This window comes from Sparus aurata, chromosome 22 (assembly GCF_900880675.1).
Source record: "Sparus aurata chromosome 22, fSpaAur1.1, whole genome shotgun sequence".
Lineage (NCBI taxonomy): Eukaryota > Metazoa > Chordata > Actinopteri > Spariformes > Sparidae > Sparus > Sparus aurata.
In genome coordinates, this window is record NC_044208.1 from 28,965,782 (window position 1) to 28,985,203 (window position 19,422).

At 46.4% G+C, this 19,422-nt stretch overlaps 1 protein-coding gene across 4 annotated transcripts in view; it reads left to right on the forward strand.

The window, feature by feature from the left end:
• Positions 1-99: 99 nt before the first annotated feature.
• The window catches only part of LOC115574308 (kinesin-like protein KIF13B), a 38,835-nt gene continuing 19,512 nt past the window's right edge, over positions 100-19,422 (forward strand). For all 4 annotated transcript variants that reach the window (XM_030405760.1, XM_030405761.1, XM_030405762.1 and 1 more), the window contains exons 1-25: positions 100-271; positions 390-480; positions 1,585-1,667; positions 2,638-2,731; positions 6,803-6,815; positions 6,968-7,028; positions 7,425-7,517; positions 9,480-9,660; positions 9,877-9,964; positions 10,088-10,222; positions 11,006-11,118; positions 12,498-12,609; positions 13,016-13,228; positions 13,315-13,425; positions 13,659-13,793; positions 13,882-14,012; positions 14,226-14,312; positions 14,477-14,667; positions 16,087-16,321; positions 16,412-16,574; positions 17,553-17,699; positions 17,871-18,020; positions 18,131-18,259; positions 18,853-19,026; positions 19,120-19,277. In XM_030405760.1, coding sequence (XP_030261620.1) covers positions 1,598-1,667; positions 2,638-2,731; positions 6,803-6,815; positions 6,968-7,028; positions 7,425-7,517; positions 9,480-9,660; positions 9,877-9,964; positions 10,088-10,222; positions 11,006-11,118; positions 12,498-12,609; positions 13,016-13,228; positions 13,315-13,425; positions 13,659-13,793; positions 13,882-14,012; positions 14,226-14,312; positions 14,477-14,667; positions 16,087-16,321; positions 16,412-16,574; positions 17,553-17,699; positions 17,871-18,020; positions 18,131-18,259; positions 18,853-19,026; positions 19,120-19,277 — 2,984 coding nt within the window. In that variant the 5' untranslated portion in view covers positions 100-271; positions 390-480; positions 1,585-1,597. The remainder of the gene's footprint in view (positions 272-389; positions 481-1,584; positions 1,668-2,637; positions 2,732-6,802; positions 6,816-6,967; positions 7,029-7,424; positions 7,518-9,479; positions 9,661-9,876; positions 9,965-10,087; positions 10,223-11,005; positions 11,119-12,497; positions 12,610-13,015; positions 13,229-13,314; positions 13,426-13,658; positions 13,794-13,881; positions 14,013-14,225; positions 14,313-14,476; positions 14,668-16,086; positions 16,322-16,411; positions 16,575-17,552; positions 17,700-17,870; positions 18,021-18,130; positions 18,260-18,852; positions 19,027-19,119; positions 19,278-19,422) is intronic.

Consider the following 19,422-nt stretch of genomic DNA (forward strand, 5'->3'; position numbering starts at 1 on the left):
ACGTGAGGATATTATTTTTTTCCCACTGTTCTGAGCGAAAAGCACAGACTTGCAGTATCTACGGATCCTCACGATGGCGCTGGATCCCTTCGCAAACCGTCCAAGCGAGAGCCGAGCCGAGCCGAGCCGAGCTGAGCGCAACTTGGAGAGAACTCACTAAACCTCGCAGTAAATCCCTTGAGCTGCAGGGTTGACATGGCTTGACCGATCTCTGCGGGAAGTTTCAGGAAATGCAACAGGTGTCAGAGCGGCGGGGGATGAACCGTGTACCGTGAGTGTTTGTGGGTGTATACACCGGGGGGTCACCCGGCGCTGTACCCGGGTCAGGCACGTTGATCAGCGGTCAGTATGAAAACATTTGACCCGTGTGTGTGTTCGCTGTTCCCCAGCTCTCGTTAGCGTCCCGGGCTAGCTGCCGAGTGTTCCTTGAAGGTGCCTCTGAGCGTCGGACGGGGAACAACCTGCGCAGTCCGTCACACGGTTTGTTCTCCGCTTTTCTCAACATGTTTAGTCGCTTTTAGCTCGTTTCTGTGTTTTTATTCACGCGTCTTGAAGTGTGAGTGTTGTTGTGAGTCTTACTGCTCATTTACAGACACTTGTTTCTCACGCCATGAATCTGCGGTGTCAATCCATGGTTGCGTTCAGGTGTAATTCGGGATCTGAAGCTCTTTTTTATTGGACTTTGCCGCTTCTTCTATTTTATTTCAATGTTAATTATGGAAATTCAGCATTTCTTTCCAGTAGCTAACATGTCATGTGGCCCAGTGACTTCGAACCAACGCCGAATTGTATGATTAAATGGGACAAATAAATCACATGTCTTTGTATTACATGTTACTGCTCCTTGTATGTTACATAAATATTTGTAATCAAAATTCAGCAGTTTTTACAATAGCTTCCATGTCATGTGGCCCAGTGACTCCAAACTAACGCCGAATTGTATAATTAAATGGGACAAATAAGACACATGTCTTTTTATTGCATTTTACCGCCTGGTCTATTTTATATGAATATTTTTAATAAAAATTCAGCAGTTTTTTTCCAATACTTTCTATGTCATGAGAACCAGTGACTCCAAACCAACGCCGAATTGTATGACTAAAGTTGACAAATAGGACACACCCCTTTTTATTACATTTTACTGCTTATTCTATTTTAGATTAATTTCTTAATCAAAATTCATATATTTTTTAAGTAGCTTTCATGTCATTTTTAAGTACATATAGTTTATTTATGTAACTGTTCTTTTCATTTCCTTTTCTGTGATTTTGCCTGTTTCATTACTTTCACTCCTTTACTTGTAACTCATTTAGATTTTTTATGTTTTCACATTTTGTGTTCTGCCTTTTTGTTTTAACTCACCTTAGACTAGACTTCCTTGTGTTTGTGTGTTTGTTGGGTGCTTATTCAGTAAAATTACCTTCTTGCTTTTTGTTCAAATCAGTTTGTGAGCTCTGTTTTTAAAGGTGTTATAATTATTATTATTAGTAGTATTAGTATTAATAGTATAAGTATTATTAGTATTGTTATTATGACAATACAGAGGGTGACTGTCTTGACCTGTGTGTGTTCGCTTATGTGCAGGTCAGGTGGCACCATGGACGACAACAGCCTCAATGTCTCCAATGTGAAGGTCGCGGTTCGTGTGCGACCGATGAACAGGAGAGGTGAGTGCAGCGTCACACAAGCCTTTCGACAGTCACTGATACAAGTTTTGCACCAAGCAGCGACTCATTAGTCTGTTTTTTACTAGTCAAACAAAGGTTGTTGTTTCTTTTTTACAACTCTGCTCAGCTCCAAAGGGACTTATCAGCACTGCAACGCTCTGTCTGTGAAGTCTGGGTTAATTTGTAGTTTTCAGCAAACAATAGAGGCTTCATTCCAGTGTTTTCCAGGGTTTGTTTTCCCTGTCAGGCTCTGAAAAGGTCTATTTGCCCCACTTTGGAAAAGTTTTGGCTGAAGTGGCGTGGGAGTGGAAATGGTAAATTATGGAAGGAACGGTGACATCACTTCCTGACAGAACGGGGACTATAATGAATGTACTGTGACATGTTTGAGTCACTTTCACTGAACAGCTGAGCAGGACTGAAGCGCCAGCTGACACGCTGCCTTTACCTTCAGAAAACCTTTCCAATCTGACTCTTAGTGTGGAAGAACTCACGAGTCCTGCTCCAGTAGGAAGTGTCAGGGCTGTCTCCGCCTTCAGAGAGCTTCTCCTCGAGGCTGGAATGAGGAAGAGAAGTCGCGACCCTGCTTTTCCTCATATTCTGCTTAGGGAGCAGTGAGCTGGTTGTAATGTTTGCACAGGCGAGTCCTGGATGAATCATCACTAATAAAACTACTTCCTGCCTCTCCATGTTGGGCTGTTGGTGTTGTGATCACGAGGAGCTGGCACACACACACACACACACACACACACACACACACACTGTGTATGCCACCTGTTGTCCTGTGATGACAGTTGTGTCAGTGACAACTGAGGAAAGTTATGATGATCAGTGCGTACGTGCTGTTTCACTGTAAGCCCAGTTCACCCGTCAGCGGTCCTGTACTGAAGAGAAAAGCCTGTTTTTTTTTTATGTTAGTATGTTATTGTCCCTTTTCTCATTAACGTAATAAACTTCTCTTCCAATCTAGAGAAAGAACTAAAGACAAAATGTGTGGTGGAGATGGAGGGGAGCCAGACTGTTCTGCATCCAGCCATCACCAACACAAACAAAGGAGACCCTCGGTGAGCTGCACACAGTCTCACACACTCGTTTATCACGTCGTCATCTGTTTAATGTGAACCAATCAGCTTTTATAGATGAATAAAGTCTGCAGTCCAAACATCCAAAAACACGCTCCACAGTAACTCCACTCCAGGTTTTCATTGTGTTCTCCCAGAAAAAAAATCCCATCCAGAAACACAGTCAATTATTCACAGATTCCAGGTCAGAAATACATTTTAATTGCATGTCTTAATGCATTATGCAAACTGTTGTTACAGGTTTGCAGGTGTAAAGGTGCACACACAGGTTTTTCTTCTAAATCACAGCACAGAGAACGAGACATGAAGATAACTCAGGTGCATCAGTGCAACCGATGGAAATGTTTGTCAGCACCTGACAGATTTTTGGGTGTGTGTGAGATCAGAATAGTTGCTCCCAGGTAAATCTGTCTCTGGTCCTGAGTCATCTTCAGGTGATCGTGGCAGATTTGGTCACATGACTTTGACTGAAGTCAGACAATTCAAGAGACGTATATACAACTTGTTAAAGGCTGCTTGAGACTTCTTCTACGTGACCCGTACCTGTCAGTCTGGACTCAGGACTTGTTGGTGTTGGTCTGATGGATCTGTTGACATGTGAGCGTTGTTACTGTTATGAATTTATCCGTAGCGCTTGTATGACTCAACACAGGATTCACTACACTAGGATTAATAATCAGGACTCTCTTTACTGGTTTCCTCGTGTTCTCCTACAATTTGTGATTGCTGGTTTCAGTAGACAGATCCAGCCCGCTGAGGTTGGAAGCTGGAACTGATCCCACTTCTACGCAGTAGCGGGTTAATGATTGACCCCATTCATGTGTGTAGACATGCAGTCATTACAGTACAGGAGCTCCACACATTTCACTCCCTCAGATTACCTGCAGAAGAGTTTATCTAGACTCTAACCAGCCCGTCAGGTTAACATCCAAATCCTCGAAAGAAGCCCAAATCTACACCTCACCCCACCTGATCCTCCTCCTGTTACTCCACTTCCTCCATGTTCCTCCTCCCTCTGCGTCCTTCCTGCATCATCGTTTCTTTCTTTACAAAGGGAGTGTCTGTTCCAGCTCAGTCTTGCTCAGGTAGTCAAACCAGGATTTAAAGGAGAAGGAACAAAGCGGAGGACAATGGACCAAGATTCAAGACTCAGATTATTTTATCTGAGTCTTGATGAGTCAGATTATAAATGACACTTCATGCATCTGAGAACGGAAGTTTGTCTTTGTTTTATTTAATGATATGAAGCCAGAGTTCACCTCAGTGCAGTGAGGCTGAACATGTGTCATGTCTCCTGTTGTCAGAACAGTCCAGTCCTCTCCCTCCCTCAGGTGAGCCGGGCGGTGAGTCAGAACCGCAGGTAGGAGCTCCCTGGAGGTTTGGGCCCATTCTCAGGTTGCCTTGTTCAGTAAACACGCCTCAGGTCAGTCCTCACCTGTCACTGGAGTATGAATCTCTCTCGCTGTAGAAAGTGAGAGTCTCATATTTCAGGCAATCCTATGCATTTCTCTGCGTGATGATGTATCCGTGTATGTCTCTTCTGCCCTGACACGCTCCAGCGGTGGTATGTTTCCCCTGTGGGCCTCAGTGTGAACAGGTTCTACAGGCTCAGTGCAACACAGACACACAACCCTCCATCACTGATCCCAGAACAGCACAAGAAAGAGAAGTAAAATGATTCAGCAGCAATGATTTCTTACTGAAAATCATCAGTTTCTGTATAAAGGCCCTCTTGATTAGTTTCCCAATAATAACGTGCTCCATTATGAGCTTATCAGTGCAGCAGAAAAGCCTCGTTTGTTGTCGAGTCATTCCACAGAAGATTCTGCTCAGTCAGGTCGCAGCCCGACTGGTTTAACAGAACTGCTTCACGAGCCTCGGGGGCTGTTAATGCTACGACGCCCTCGGTGGCTGCGAGCAGGAGTACAGCAGGGGCGTCAAGATGCTGCAGATTAGTGGAGCCGTGGATCTCTTTTTAACTGCACATGCTATAAGCAGACCTTGAATTGTTGCAGGATATTTATCAGCCGACTTTCATACCCGAGCTCCGATAAGAGCCCCACGTTTTTATCTGTTTATGCATCACAAATATTTTCTTGTTTCATAATCTGACTTTGAGAAATGGTGCGCACAGAATCCCCGACCATCCGCCCAGAGGGGCTGCGTGTTATCAGACCGACTGAGTCCGGATCGGTCCGGCTGTGTGGACCTGTACGCTGCGTCACGGCCTCGCTGAGCCACCGTCTGCTTTGGTTGACTCCTTGGAGCTGCGAGTCTCTGCCAGTTATCTCAGGAATGTCCTCGCCAGCCCAGGAGAGGACAGGACTTAATGTTGCTCTTTCATGCCAAGTCTCACATAGGGAGGCCTTGTTTCATTACACCACCCCCACCCACCCCCACCCGCGTGTGTGGCCTTTTCTCTTCAAAGCCTAAATTGATATTTCTGCCTGAGCGAAGACTGTTTGTGTTTGACTTTACGTATGATGCCACACTTTCAAGGGCGGCTTCTCCGGAGACCTGGTTCCTTACTATCACAACATTAACATCAGAAACCAGTCGGTGCTTTATAAACCAGCAGCAGGATGATGAAAGTCTGTTGTTTCATAGACAGGAAGACAAACGCACGGACAGCAGACTTTAACTCGCTCCATCACGACTGCTGCTCTGGTGATGGAGAACACCGCGAAGCTGCAAGCAGAGAGAAGAGAATATGTCCGATAATTAGATTTGATGTTTGCTGGCTGGAATGTGTTTACTGACTGGTGCTGGCTGCACTGGGATGAACCTAAACTGCAGTGACTGTGTTGTAAAGTGTTCTGGTGAGAATGCAGAGCTTTGGGCCTGTGAATCAGGGACGTGAGAAGGTCACATTCCCGCTTCATTCCCTCGGAGCTAAAGAGGATTAGTCACCTTGACAGATATTTAAGCTCCATACGATTAAAAACACCGTTGACTCCGTATCCTTGAGGCTCTCACTGTGTACCCCACTGTCTTTGACCCAGAGTCGTGTCAGGGTCTCAGTATTTGCTGGCTCTGCTGTTTTTTCTGCCGCAGTGTTGTTTGCTGTACTTTTCTGAACTGTCACAGAACAGTGAGTGAACGTCGAGCACGTCTGGAGGAACAGGAGTCACAGCGTTGACATGTTATTCAGAGAGACGAGATGACAAAACATCACAATATTGTACTTTTTCTGTGCATTCAGTGGATAGTTGATATAAAATAATCACATGGAAATTTCTGCTCCTCCTTTTAAAACTACTTCCTGTATCTGTGCAGCCTGAACGATGTAAGATATTCTGTAAATCTGCAGCACAGTGACATGAAGGATCGAGTGTGTTATAAAACCATAAAACATGTTGTATGTCGTCGTATCACACAGTGAACACAACCCACTTCAGACTGAGCTCTCTAACTGGTTAATGATTCAAACTGGTTTTTCTTCTCTCAGTTTGCTTCGTTGAATTAATTACCAGAAGATTCCCAGAGGCAGGAAACTAATAAGTATCTGACAACATAGATTTGGACCTGCAGCGTGTGCATTTTGACACACATGTATTATGTGTTTTTCTTTTTATCCTTGAGCCGTTTAACAGCTGACTGACACAAGCTTATGACCCCGCGGCTGAGAACCACCGGCCTGTAGGTTAGAACAGCAGTCATGTGACCACGAGGGTCGATGCTCCCGGTGTCTGCAGACAGGCTGGGAAAACGTTGGTGGGAAACTGTAGAAGTAACGCTCCCCGAGAGGAATGGCTTCTACCTGGGAAGCTTCCAGGTGTGAACGTGAAGTGAGAGTTTTGCAGCTTTGAGTAAATATTGACGAGGCCTCGGGGATCTGCTTTACACTCCCTACACATGTTCTTTGGATCTAAGTGTCAGATAAATACTACCAAATACTCATGTAGGTATTTGAGTATTTGTGCGATGATGTAGTGATGGTTTCTGCGTACTTACGGGTCAGAACATTAACATGCTAGCTATCTTAGTTTACATGTTTCATTTGAACACCAGTTGGTAACAGATATTTGTCTCTCTTCTCTCTTGTGTCTCCAGGAGTCAGCCGAAGGTGAGTGTTAGATTAAATTTAGTTCCATATTTCTCTTCTTACTCGTTCTTTAAATATAATATTTCCATAGTAGCACGTGATGATTGAATACTCACTGTGTTTAATATCCATTCTCACTGAAACCGCTCCTGTACCTGGTGTTTTCTCCTCAGGTGTTTGCCTACGACTACTGCTTCTGGTCCATGGATGAGTCCCAGCAGGACAAGTTTGCAGGTTAGCACAGTGAACACATTTTCTCTTCCTGATCAGCCAGCGTTCTGTTTTTAGTGCAGCTTCACCACTCGGTGACTCATTTATCTCCTGACAGCCTGTTTGCTGATATTCTGAACTATTTATGGAGACAAAGAAAGGAAGTGTAAAGGGGGTGTACAGTAAATCTTTCAGCAGCCTGCGTTAGATGTTTTGGTCCTGAGCTAAATGCCCACCGAGTCTATTCTGGGCTGTGACTCTTGACTTGGATGGAAAACGAGAGAACACAAAGTCTGAATGTGCAGAAGCTCAGAGAAGTGTTCTTATATGTCTGTTCTGTCTCTCTGGAGTTATCTTGAAGTGGAGTTAAAGTTTCAGTCTGTACTTTGAGATGTTGGAGTGTTTGTGATGTGTGTGCAGGTCAGGATGTGGTGTTCCAGTGCCTGGGGAAGAGTCTGCTGGACAACGCCTTCATGGGCTACAACGCCTGCATCTTTGCTTACGGACAGACAGGTGAGATTCAAAGACCTTGGTAATATCAGCAGTCGCTCTATATTGTTGTTAGCTGGAGCGCTTAAAGAGAAACTCTCTCCAAAATGCAACCGAGGCTTTTTTTGTGAATATATACGCGTCAAACCTTCATGTAAAAGTATAATAACGATGAAAGAGGCACTTTTAAGATTTACAGTATTTTCGTTTTCAGGTCAAACTCATTTTCAATGGGAGTGCTACGGGAACTTTTACGATAGCATCAAAATCTCTCTGTTTAAAACAGTAAGAAGTCTCGACACAACATGAAACTTTGCTGGTAGTATCACCAGGGTCTCTACACATGAACACGAGCATTGAGAACATTGTTTGTGTACACAGAGTTTACTAAAAAGAAGGTTTTTGAACAACTCATGTTAGCAGTAGCTTGTTCCGCTCGCCGCCGTCCTGCCAGTGGAGAAGTGTCGACCTCAGAATGTGACGTAACCTGGAGGACAGTTAAGGTGGAACTACTGTCTTCCAGTAACAACTATCCACACGAGATCTCACGTGACTTTACCTGCTTTTGATTTTAGTATTGTTTCTTATATGAGGCTCCTTTTTCAACTTCAAGGTCAATATTGTTTTTCGCTGATGACAACAAAACAACAAATTATCCTGCATTTATATGGAACTAAGCTTTAGGAGCGTTAATTATGCTTTTACATGAAGGTTTGACTCGGATACATTCATAAAAAAGCCTCGGTTGCATTTTGATGAGAGTTTCACTTTCATTAAAGTGTTTTCAAGATGACTGTATTCTGAGTAACGTAACGAGTGACCGGTTTATTAGTTTCACTACATGATGCTCGCGGTTCCACCTCAGTGATGTTATAAGTGAACACCTGAGCTTTCCTGCCGTGACACGTCAACATGCTGTGATGCAGCATTTCAAGCCTTTTAGGTCCAAACAGGACGTTAAATACGTAATTAAAAGCAGGAGCGATGGAAAGGTCATTGAGGTGTGTTGTGATATTTCCAGTCGGGGCGAGTCTTCACAAGCCGGATGACGAGTCCAACATATTTGCGGTTCAGCTGCACTTGGTCCTAATAGCCAAACTTTACAGTGGATGCACTATCACACTGCTGAGAGACAAACAGCTGTATGAAGCCATTTTATTATCATTATTTATGTATTTTTGCAGTTGTTTCTGTGTTTTTTTAAATCAAGTCTCCATCTGCTTCAACTCTGTTTCACTGTGAAGCTCCAGAACTGTTCTGTGGACTACAACACTTCACCAGACTCATCTTCATTTCAGGGTGAACTTGTCCTTTAAGCACACTGCAGTCACTGGTTCCTGTGGTTAAACTGGGCTCTGTAAGCGTCTCTGCTGCGTCTCTGACAACATCTGTATCTTTATATTCACACTCGAGTGTTTTCTGACTTGAGTTTGGATCAGCTTTGCTCTCCGCCGAGCCGCCCTGCCGTCACTTAAAGACCCCGAGTGTGAATCTCAACATGAACCTTCTGCTGGAAAAAGTCTCAACAAGCAGTTTGATTTGTTTTTAATTGAGGGTGTCTGGTTTTACGCTGCTAACTCATCTGAATCTCAGCCGCTCGGAGCTTTTTATTCTCCCGTCTGACTCTGGAGACTCTAATTTATCCTCATTGAATGTGTGTGAGAGCTGAGGAGGTGTTGTGCTACATCTGTTTATTTATAGTCACATGCAGTAGCAGAATCATGAGCGGTGTTAATGATTTACTGAATGAATTCGTCTGTTATATCACTCATTTTCTTTCTCGGCTCGCATCACGTACATAAAAGACCACGTTATACATCTTATTGTTATTTTGTGTTAAATGAGACGTCTGTGCAGCTTAAGAAGCTTTTATCAGTGAACTCTGATCACAGTGTTGAAGTGAACTCACATATTCCCTCTTTAATATTGCCTGATTGGTTTCCAGCTTGATGTTTTTATTCCTAAACGTTGACCGTGTGTCTGCAGGCTCGGGGAAGTCGTACACCATGATGGGCTCGGCGGAGCAGCCCGGTCTGATCCCTCGACTCTGCAGCTCGCTGTTCAGCAGGACGGTGCAGGAGGCGCAGGAGGGAGAGAGCTTCACCGTGGAGGTCTCCTACATGGAGATCTACAACGAGAAGGTCCGAGACCTGCTCGACCCCAAAGGGTGAGGAACTGTTGGGTCCAGGTGACGTTGAAACAGGGAGTCAGGTTCAGTCAGTCTGGTTCACTCTGGACCTGAACATCTGGATCTGAAGACTGGCTGTGATTTATGTGTTTTTTTGGGAAGGGAGCAACACAGCCGTCTAGTTTATCTTCTCATGTTTGCAGTCGGGTTGAACAGAACAGAACCGGAGGATTAATAACCGTCTCCTCTCTGTAGAAGTCGAGCAGCGCTCCGAGTGAGAGAGCACAGCGTGTTCGGGCCGTACGTGGACGGCCTGTCTCGCCTGGCGGTGGCAAACTATAAGGTAACTGCAACGCCGTCTCATTTCTCTTCTGTTTGTCTTTTCCCCTCCGTCACGTTGTGCCGCCAGGAGAAAAACAAGTTATTAAATAAAGTCTGAGTGTTTGTTTGTTTGTGTCTGTGACAGGACGTCGAGTCTCTGATGTCAGAGGGAAATAAATCTCGCACAGTCGCTGCAACGAACATGAACGAAGAGAGCAGCAGATCCCACGCTGTGTTCAACATCATCCTCACACACACACTCATGGACCTGAAGTCTGGGGTAACACACACACACACACACACACACACACACACACACACACACACACACACACATGGACCTGAAGTCTGGGGTAACACACACACACACACACACACACACACACACACACACACTCATGGACCTGCAGTCTGGGGTAACACACACACACACACACACACACACACGCACACACACGCACACACACTCACACACACACACACACACACACACACGCACACACACTCATGGACCTGAAGTCTGGGGTAACACACACACACACACGCACACACACACACACACACACACACACTCATGGACCTGAAGTCTGGGGTAACACACACACACACACACACATACACACACACACACACACACACACACACACACACACACACACAGGATCAAATCAATCTCCATGTCTAATTGTTTATTTATTGACATTCCTGTTTAAATGAAACCGGCGTAACTCTTGATTATTATGCGATTTATTGATTTAAATGGTAAAAATTTATGAAAATATAAAATTATGTTCATTTTGTCTGTGTTATGCGTCCTGTGTTCAACTGGAAATTGTGGATTGTAGCTTTTTCTTTACATCTTCACATAAAACGAGACGTAGAGCGAACATAAAAACAGGGATTGGACAGAAACGCCAAATGAACGCAAAGAACGATCCACGAATCATCTGCAAGTCTTCTCAAACTACAACTGGCCCAAAGTTTTTCTCTCTGCAACGTCCAGAAGAGATTTTACGTCATCACGTTTAATGAATCTGCGTTCTGTCGTGTGGTTTTGCTCCAGACGAGCGGCGAGAAGGTGAGCAAGCTGAGTCTGGTGGATCTGGCCGGCAGCGAGCGAGCCGCCAAGACCGGAGCGGCGGGCGAACGTCTGAAAGAAGGAAGCAACATCAACAAGTGAGTGAACAGACAGTAAATATATGAAATATATGGCACAACACCAGAGCATCCATCAATCCTTCACAGAAAATAGAGATAAATGCTCATCACACAACCTCCCAGAGCCAAAGGAGACGTCTTCTGAGAAACATTGACAGGAAAAATACAAATCTTAGTCTGAATGTGGAGAATAAGCAGTGATGTCATCATGTAACCAACTACAGTTTCCTCAAACTACGATGTGGAGGAACTTTTCTTCTGCATTTACATTTTTTTCTGCGGCTCAATAAATCACTTCATTTTCAAATGATTCACTGCTAATTGATTATTACTGTGACATCGTCGTGTTGTGACACTGAGACCAGAGCAGACTAACAGAGCTGCATTACAATTTATATAAAAAACACTTATTAATGTCAAAATGCTCAACAATCAGACTGATAATTGGTCCGTCCCCACTTTTGGTCCTAAAACCCAAAGACTCTTCATTTACTGTGAGAAACGACAAAGAAAGGCAGAAAATCTTCACATTTAAGAAGCTGGAACCAACATTTATACAATATTTGAAGTTTTTTCTTAAAAAATGACTGAAATTATGAGGAGTTTATGTAATTGGTTGGTAATGAGCTGCAGCTCTACAGGACAGTAATGACTTTAAGACCTCAGTCATCCAGGTGGTACTCGAGTCCATGATGACCTCACTGCAGTCGGTGGTTTTGGTCTGTTTGGTTTCCTCGTGTCGTTAGCTGACCTCTCTCTGCTCGGCAGGAAGCTGTTTCAAGCCGAGACTGCCTCGATGATTTGTGGTCTATCGGTTGCTCTGTTACGTTTCTGTGCTGTAACTTCTCCCCTCTCCCTCCTCCCTCCTCCCTGCTCTCCCTGTCCTCCTCCCTCCTCCCTCCTCCCTGTCCTCCCTGTCCTCCCTCCTCCCTCCTCCCTGTCCTCCCCCTCCTCCCTGTCCTCCCCCTCCTCCCTCCTCCCTCCTCCCTGTCCTCCCTGTCCTCCCTCCTCCCTCCTCCCTGTCCTCCCCCTCCTCCCTGTCCTCCCCCTCCTCCCTCCTCCCTGTCCTCCCTGTCCTCCCTCCTCCCTCCTCCCTGTCCTCCTTGTCCTCCTTGTCCTCCTCCCTCCTTCCTGTCCTCCCTCCTCCCTCCTTCCTGTCCTCCCTGTCCTCCCTCCTCCCTCCTCCCTGTCCTCCCCCTCCTCCCTGTCCTCCCCCTCCTCCCTCCTCCCTGTCCTCCCTGTCCTCCCTCCTCCCTCCTCCCTGTCCTCCTTGTCCTCCTTGTCCTCCTCCCTCCTCCCTGTCCTCCCTGTCCTCCCTCCTCCCTGTCCTCCCTGTCCTCCCTGTCCTCCCTGTCCTCCCTCCTCCTTGTCCTCCTCCTCTCTGCACCTCCCTCCAGGTCTCTCAGCACTCTGGGTTTAGTGATCTCGGCCTTGGCTGAACAGGGAGCCGGGAAGAACAAGAACAAGTTTGTTCCCTACAGAGACTCTGTGCTCACCTGGCTGCTGAAGGTACGTGAGACACGAGGCCTCGTTCATCCAGATTCTACTGCAGGGACTTCTCTGCATCTTCAGTTCTTTTTGCAGCGCAGGCCCACTTTATTACACAGCAGGCTGCCAGAACAATGTGCATGTTTTCAATCTAAAGTCTCTCAAAGTCTGACCAATTGATTTAGCGGGGTGTCCGTTTGGTTTCAAGGCCCCGCTGATTGTTTGTCATTAACTGTGCGCTGTCTGAGATTTGAGCTTTGAGTTTTTAATTTGGGGTTTTTTAAATTAGTGTTCAGTTTGTAGTGTTAAATGCAGCTTTGCAGAAACTGTGATCCTCTCAAACACTGCATGATCAATAATTATACGCTCTTCACACATTTAGATAAATCCCAGTATTAAATGTTTTGTTGTGGATTGTCACCTGCAGGACAGCCTGGGAGGAAACAGCCGCACCGCCATGGTCGCCACCATCAGCCCCGCCGCCGACAACTACGACGAGACGCTGTCCACCCTGCGTTACGCCGACAGAGCCAAGAGCATCGTCAACCACGCCGTCGTCAACGAAGACCCCAACGCCAGAATCATCCGGGAGCTCCGGGAGGAAGTGGAGAAGCTGAGGGAGCAGCTCACCGAGGCCGAGGTTCACACGACGCATTCCTGCACAGGTGTGGTGATTAATAACTCAGTGATGTGTGCAGAGTGTAACGCCGCCTCTGTCCCTCTCAGTCTATGAAGGCCCCCGAGCTGAAGGAGCGGCTGGAGGAGTCTGAGAAACTGATCCAGGAGATGACGGTCACCTGGGAGGATAAACTCAGGAAGACTGAGGCTATTGCACAGGTAACACACACACACACACACACACACACACACACACACACACACACACACACACACTGTGCATCGGTTCATAGAGGGGAAAGTTCTCATTCTCAAAAACTTAAACAGAACTTTAAGTTCTCCACTCAGCTCCTTCGCTCTTTTTACCTTTGCATTTCTTTCATCGCGCAGCTGAAGCTCAGAATAATCAACAAATCGATCCGTGTATTAATAATTCAGCTTGTTTCCTGCAGGAGCGTCAGAGGCAGCTGGAGAGTCTGGGTATCTCCCTGCAGTCCTCCGGGATCCGAGTGGTGAACGACAAGTGTTTCCTGGTCAACCTTAACGCCGACCCCGCCCTCAACGAGCTGCTGGTCTACTACCTGAAGGTACGACACACACATACAGCCTGGTGCTGTTCACCTGTACGCACACATGTGTTGTGCATTTGTGTGACCGCCTCTCCTCCGTCTCCAGGAGCACACACGCGTGGGCTCGGCCAACTCGCAGGACATCCAGCTGTGCGGGATGGCGATCCAAGCCGAGCACTGCGTCATCGACATCACCGAGAGCAGCGGCGTGGTGCTCACTCCTCACCGCAACGCTCGGTGAGTACTCAGTCTGAATCAGCAGCACTGCAACACGCGATGGATCGATTGTTGTGACAAACCCAGATCTCTAAATCTATAAATGTGTTGTGTTGTATTGACGGTGGAAAAATCTGCATGTTGGTTTGATTTGTTCCATTCAGAGCGTGCAGAATGACGACAGTTTAATCTTCTCTCCTCTCAAACGTTGTCTCGTGTTGTTGAAACCTGCAGAACATGTGTGAACGGCGCCGCGGTCACCAGCCCGGTCCAGATCCATCACGGAGACAGAATCCTGTGGGGCAACAACCACTTCTTCAGGTGGGCGATGACTGTGTGTCTGTTCGCTGTTTGTTTCCTGACACAAACGTGTTAAACTGATCACAAACTCTTCATTGTGTCTCTTCCTATTTTTCGCCACATCACACTTCCTCTTTCAATCACTCGCTTTCTCACAACCACCACCTCCCCATGCATTCACACAGGATCAGCCTGCCGAGGCATATGGTCCACGCAGGAGGCGACGACGAGGACGGCGGCGCCGCGATGAAGACGTGTCTGAGCACCGACCAGCTGGAGGTGGACCTGGACGCTTCCAGCGACGTGTCGAGCGAGCTGAGCTTCGGCTTCGAGTTTGCTCAGGCAGAAGTCATGATGAAAGGAATGGGCAACAACGGTGAGTCGGACTGAAATGTTCAGCAGGTATAAAGGTTAACACTGAATATGTAATAATAACATGTTGATGTGTTTAGCTGAGCGGCGTGTTTTGCAGTTGGAGGTTGTGGTGAATAAAATGACCGTGCATTACTCAGCGTTGTGACACAGCAGACAGCCTCCAACTCATCGTGTCATAAGAAGCTGTGTGAACATTTGAGACTTCTCGTCCAAATATTCAACTTTGAAAGAACGTAATTGTTCCCTCAGCTTGTTCTTGTCTACGTTTTCCACCTCCAGCTTAAGACGTTTTTTTAAAATTGCATGCAGCTGCACGTCATCGAGGCCTGAACAGAGAAAACAAACTCTCTCTAAAGCTCGTGTGCTTTCAGAGCGTCCTGCCCTCAGACTGATGTGACTTCCTACAGTGGCGACAAAGAAATCTGATATTACTTTTGAATTCAAATTACAGTTTACGTCTACTTTGGTTGAAGTGTCCTCTGTAACATTTTAAACTCTATTCACAGTGTAAATGTTGTGATTTAGTTTGCATGATCTAAAAATACGTGAGTTTAAATCTGTGATGCATCGTGTCGATCTGTGACACGTGGCGTTAAAAGTGCTCATGGACGTCGTAGGAGCTCAAACATCTCTCAGGATTTTCACAAACGACACCAGACTGGAGAGATCATGTTTGTGTTTCCTGGTTTCGTCTCCTTATTCAGACTTTTTGGAAGGAAACAGCATCAACCATCTAAGTGTCCTGGGCCTCATAGTCCTGATGGGCTCAGTAAACATGATGCATACCTCCTAAAGATCTCGCTGGCTGCAAGTAAAATAGCTGTCGCATAATACTAGCATCAGAAACGGTATAGCTATGAGCTCTAGAGTTTATTAAACACAGTTACACGATGATATATATTCACCACACGACAGCAACAACACAACAACAACGAGAGTTTAAAACACTGAGCCAGCACAACAACAATAACATCCAGATTCGTGTCCACAAGTTCAATATTTTCACCATAATCTTGTATATTTTTGATGGACAGAGTTTATTGGAATGAGTCACAGTGAACTACAGTGTGTGTGTGTGTGTGTGTGTTTGTGTCCTTCAATCACAACGATGGAAGAATAAGTTAATCAGGCTTTAGACACTGTAGAATAATAATATTTCCTTTAAGTTTTAACGGCCTGTGTTTACATTGTTATCAAGCGCACAGGATGTCAGATGAAGTTACTCCAAGCAGCTTGTGCAGATTAATTCAGACCCCAAATGATTCCAGTTGGTTAAAGTTTAACATTTACTGTAAAATCTTCATATTCTCTTTTGGGCCGACAGCGAGTGAATCCTGTGAAGCAGTTCTAGCTTATTTGTGGGTGACTAAAATGAGTGAATGAATGAATAATGAAATGTGAACCTCCTCCTCCACCTTAGACCCCCTGCAGTCGGTCTTGCAGACCCTGGAGAGGCAGCACGAGGAGGAGAAGCGCTGCGCCCTGGAGCGACAGAGGCTGATGTACGAACAGGAGCTGCAGCAGCTCCGGCGCCGGCTGACTCCTGAGAAACCCTCCCACCTCCTGGAGGCGACGAGCCTGCTGCCCGACGCCGCCGCCGCTGCAGTGACGTCACACGGCTCCCACAAACGCATGCGGCGCTGGAGCGAGGACAGGTGAGGAACAACTTCTACTCATCTTTGCTGCATTTAAATCCACGATGGAAGATATTTTATAGACTGATTGTAAAACTGTTTGTGATTCAGAGAGGCCATGATGACGCGCAGCCTGCGGCGCCTGAAGGAGCAGATCGTTCGGGCCAACCTGCTGGCACAGGAGGCGAGCTTCATCGCCGAGGAGCTCAACAAGAGGACGGAGTACCTGGTCACTCTGCAGATACCTGCCGCCAACCTGGACGCCAACAGGAAGGTGTGTGTGTGTGTGTGTGTGTGTGTCTAAGAGAGAGATATATTATATTATCTATTTTTATATATTTATTATAGAATATTTACACCTCAGTCAGTCAGCAGACAAACAGTTGCAGCAGCTGTAGCGGTGTTTTTTTAGATCACACTACCTTGCTCGACATGACCCGCCCTCCTCTGCCTCTGATTGGCTGCATCCTTCCCCTGAACAGAGATGTCTCACTCTGTAGCTGAAAGAGAGCGTTGAAGACTCAGTGTGTACAGAGCTGCTGCAGCGATGCTCCGTATGTAAACCTTTTCCTTTTCTACGAGGACCCCCAAATAAAAGAATGAACCTGAGAATTAGAATTAGCCTTTTTAAATGTTTGCTGAATAAGCTATAAGCAGTCGCTTTTTGCAGTGTACCCATGGACGTACAGACATTTATTAACAAGAAGAAAACTTAAAAAACAGCTGATTCTCAGGCAGTTCTGTAGGTTTCCCTCCCATATGTAAAAGCGTCCTCGGGTCTCTTGAAAGGAGCTGGATTAGTTGTCTTTCCTTCAGCTTTTTAAATGAGTTTGTTCATGTTTATACACGATGGACATCTGAGATGACGGTAACCTCAGGAAGCGAGGAAAGGAAGGAAATCACTAAACTATATGCATCACGTCGGTGTCTTAAGATTTGATTGAGTTTCGATGCCCAGAAGGTCGACGAATCTTTATGCAAATTGCTGCAATCAGGAGCTTAAGTGTTTCAAAGTACCTTAATTGCCTTCTGCCACTGCTGCACCTCCGCCGTGGGGAAACTGATGTAAAGCAGTTTGTGCAGACTGAAGGAAAAGCACTTTGTTACTGAAGAAAACCTGAGTGTGGTTTGGAGAATGGATGGCAGTGATATATTACACAGAATGTACTGTTCATGTTCTGATCTGCATTCCAGGCCAACATGAGTAACAGCAGGTGAAAGCAGTTTTTTTTCTGTCTGCTTCTCTTGGTAGCGTGATGCAGTGCTGAGCGAGCCGGCCATCCAGGTGCGTCGTAAAGGTAAAGGGAAGCAGATCTGGGCTCTGGAGAAGATGGAGAACAGGCTGGTGGACATGAGGGAGCTGTACCAGGAGTGGAAGGACTTCGATGAAGACAATCCAGTGAGTGATTAGAGATAACAGATTCATGACTTGCTGTTCTCTGATCAGTTAAAAACAAAGAATGAGCTGATAAAACACGAGCTGACGTGGTGAAGCAGGAGTTCATTACAACCGCCAGACGAGCAATTCATTCATCAGTCTCGCTCCATTTTCTCTCTTTCTGTCTGACAGGTGATGCGGTCCTATTTCAAGCGTGCCGACCCGTTCTTCGACGAGCAGGAGAACCACAGTCTGATCGGCGTGGCAAACGTGTTCCTGGCCTGCCTGTTCTACGACGTCAAGCTGCAGTACGCTGTGCCCATCATCAACCAGAAGGGAGAGGTAGGAGCCGGATGTGTTTCTGATAATGGAGGATGACTGTAGGCCTGAAAGACAGACAACAGTCGCTGCTGACTTCCTCACCTGAGTGTTGTGGCCTGTGTGTGTGTCAGGTGGCCGGTCGGCTGCACGTGGAGGTGTGGCGAGGGACGGACGGCTCTCAGGTGGACGCTTCAGGACCGTCTGACGCTCAGCAGAACGTCGCAGACAGAGAACCACAGGAGCGCAAACTGGACTGTGTGGTAAGAACATGCAAGTCACGCTTCGTTCATCAGCTTATCGTGTGATTTGGTTATAAATGAGCCAAATACAAGAAGATATTGAGGAAATCTGAGTCGTATCTCTTCCTCTCACTGATGTATGAGCCAGGATCCTACATGCAGGAGTTCAGTCTGAGTTGCCAGTGGGGAAATATTTCCAGATTAATAATGGATCTGGCAGGCGGTCGGGTTGTTGTGTCTGCTCTCTGTTGTGGCGTTCTCCAGCTCACTGTACTGTGAAATGTCGCCAGTTTAAATAAGTCTGAGTCGGCTTTATATCCTGGTTGCTTCTCGCTTTGTTTCTCCTCAGATGAAATGAAATAAAAACCAAGTCTCTTCTGCCGGTTCTTATGTGTCGGCTTCAGGCGTTTCTCCCTGTGTGTAGAAATCATTTCTTGACTTTAGGTGCAGAGCAGCAAGTTTTTACAGAGCAACACATCTTTACAATGACCTCGTTCAGCACTTTAAATACGCTGAAATGATTTAAGGTTGAATGTCTGATCTGCAGCTTTAGACCAGACGACAGCAGTGAGATGAAGCTTGGTGTTTGTTTATCAACTCTCTCGCTCCCCCAGGTGAACATCCTCCAGGCCAACGGTCTGCCTCGCCACCTGTCCAACTTTGTCTTCTGTCAGTACCACTTCTGGGGGCAGGAGGAGCCGGTGTTCATCGCTCCAGAGATGACGCCCTCCAGCTCGTCCTCCGTCTCCAAAGACCCTCAGTGCACCGTGGTCTTTGACAGCGCCAAGGTAACTCTCCAAAGAGCCACAGAACCAGATCACCTCACAGCCTCCAGCCTTGGTATTCTCCACATTCTCACACCAACTCTTCTAACCTCTCAGGAGCTGTCGGTGCCGGTGTCAGAGGAGTTTGTGGAGTTTTTAGCCGACGGCGCCGTGGCCATCGAAGTGTACGGCCACAAGCAGGCCAACCATCGCAGGAACCTGGCGCTGTGGGACCTCGGAGTGATCCAGGCCAAGACCCGTTCTCTCAGAGAAAGGTGCCGTGAAGTCATCGAGACTGATTCCAAAACAACACGACACAGACAGAAAGTGTAGCCGGCCTGGTAGCTGGTTAGCATGCTAACTTCATCACATATCTCTGCAACACATCACAGAGAAGTCGTGATGTCACGTTTCTTCAAT